The 2,024-nt window shown below is 24.7% G+C and overlaps 2 protein-coding genes across 2 annotated transcripts in view, besides 1 other annotated feature; one reads left to right on the forward strand and one right to left on the reverse strand.

The window, feature by feature from the left end:
- Nucleotides 1–913: 913 nt before the first annotated feature.
- Nucleotides 914–1,711, reverse strand: EDI_235960 (uncharacterized protein; the record flags this gene model as incomplete). Its single annotated transcript, XM_001740423.1, has 1 exon — nucleotides 914–1,711. One exon carries the CDS (start codon nucleotides 1,709–1,711, stop codon nucleotides 914–916), a length of 798 nt encoding a protein of 265 aa, XP_001740475.1.
- A 31-nt stretch (nucleotides 1,712–1,742) lies between these two features.
- EDI_235970 (uncharacterized protein) overlaps nucleotides 1,743–2,024 on the forward strand; it is a gene marked incomplete at both ends in the record, with an annotated part of 734 nt that continues 452 nt past the window's right edge. Inside the window, 2 exons of the mRNA XM_001733464.1 lie at nucleotides 1,743–1,964; nucleotides 2,018–2,024. The exon at nucleotides 2,018–2,024 is cut by the window's right edge and continues 452 nt beyond it. Coding sequence (XP_001733516.1) covers nucleotides 1,743–1,964; nucleotides 2,018–2,024 — 229 coding nt within the window. The remainder of the gene's footprint in view (nucleotides 1,965–2,017) is intronic.
- Nucleotides 1,864–1,889: a sequence feature (AT_rich).

The following is a 2,024-nucleotide window of genomic DNA, read 5'->3' on the forward strand; positions in this document are numbered from 1 at the left end:
TTTGTTTTGTGGTATAATAATAAACAAGACGTTGAGTATATAAAATAATTGCATCTGTCAATATAACTTCTGTATTCTGTTTTGCTCAAGTGTGGTGTGTTAAATAATATGCACCACTTTGATTCTGTTGTGCACCGATAGCATTATATAATCTTCTTATAATACCAGTTATTTTTTGTCTGACTGGATTAATTTCATCTTTTATTCTATTGAATAAATTATTGAAATTTGTTTGTAACGTTTTGATAAGATCTCGCAATTGGGCAGAACTCCCGTTAAGTCCAATTGTCAGAAATTGACCTAAAATACTATAAACTGCATGTTTCATATTACTGAATCCTATTTTTGAATTACAATTGTTGTTTCCATAGATAACAGTCCCATTAGGAACAAATACCACATTATGTAAAACATGTTCTATATCTACTTCTCTATTTTGTACACGTTTTATATAAGAACGATTTATAGTTGCTTGAGTTGGCATACGAGTATTTGGTATCATAAACAAATAAATAGTAATAACTAGATTTCAATTATTAAAGAGTTCCCTACTTGTTGTGCTCGTGGTTTGGAGATGAATTTTAATACAATTTCATCAATATCATTGTTCAATAATGTTGAATTTATTTCTGACAAATTTGTTTGTTGGTTTGTATTCTTTGGAATATACAAACCTGATTCATTGAAAGTGTTTGGTATTGTTTTTGTTGGTTTAGTTGATGTTTCTATTATGTCAATTGAATCTAGATCATCCAATGATAATAAATTATCATTAATAATGGTATTTGTTGTGTTAGATGGTACAAATTCACTTGAAGTTATAACATTCTTGTTATTATTTTTATTTCCAATACCATCTAAAATACTAAAATCAAATGGTTCAAATTCATCAATTATTTCCATTATATAATATTTAGTTCTGAGATATTATTTTTGCACTAATTCCATTAGTACTTGTATGTATTGGGATATTTAACTTGATGTATAAGTTATTAGATTGATTATTACAATCAATAGAGGTATGTTGTTGAATTTCTTTATTTTTATTTAAAGTTTTAATTTCTTCTAATAATATGTTGATTGTTTCTCCTAATGAATTAATATGATCTTCATTAACTTTATTTGATTTTAATAATATTGTGTTATATTCACGTATTTTTTCATATTCATCATTTAATTTCTTTATTTCTTCATCTTTTGTTTTAAGTATATTTTGAATATTAACAATTGTTTGTTTAGATTTTTCATACTCTTTATTTAGATTATTATAAACATTAGATGGAATATCACTTTTATTCTGTTGTATATTTTGAATCCTTTTGTTTAATTCTTTGTTTTCATCTGTTAATCTTTTGAGTTGTTCTAAAGTGTTATTGTTATTCTTTATAATTGAATTTCTTTCATTTTCAGTTTCATTAATTTTATCAATTAATTCATTTACTCTTTTTTTCAAACGAATTATTTCTTTTGAATCATTTTCTTGTTTAGTGCTTAATTCGTGTATTTTCTGTTTATATCCTTCTTCATTTGAAATCTTTAATTTTAATATCTCATTTTCTTTTTCTAATCCTCTCAATTCTTTAATTGTTCTATCTTTTTCAGTTAATTGTTGTTCACGTGTTTCTATTCCAGCAAGTAATATTTCATTTGTTTTCTTTAATTCTTTAATTAATTCTGTATCTGATTTCTCATTTCTAGATGTTGATGACATAAACTAATAATATTTAGTTTATATAAGTCAGATGAAACAACGTTATTTAACATTAACAAATGAAAATACAACTGTTGACCTTTTGACAGGTAAATTCACTGTAAAACTACCATGGGAATTTACAACATCTGAAACTCCCATTAAAGTGATAGAAATAATAAATTTTATTTATTTTAATCTAAATGGTCAATTGGATGTTGGAATAAGTTGTCATGCTTCTTTTAATCATGACTCTATTGAAAATGATCAAATGGTATGTTTTACTACTTATGGAAGTATGACACCTAGAAGATTTGAAATAAGAAGACATTAA

The sequence above is a fragment of the Entamoeba dispar genome, genomic scaffold (genome assembly GCF_000209125.1).
Source record: "Entamoeba dispar SAW760 scf_1105229462935 genomic scaffold, whole genome shotgun sequence".
Lineage (NCBI taxonomy): Eukaryota > Evosea > Mastigamoebida > Endamoebidae > Entamoeba > Entamoeba dispar.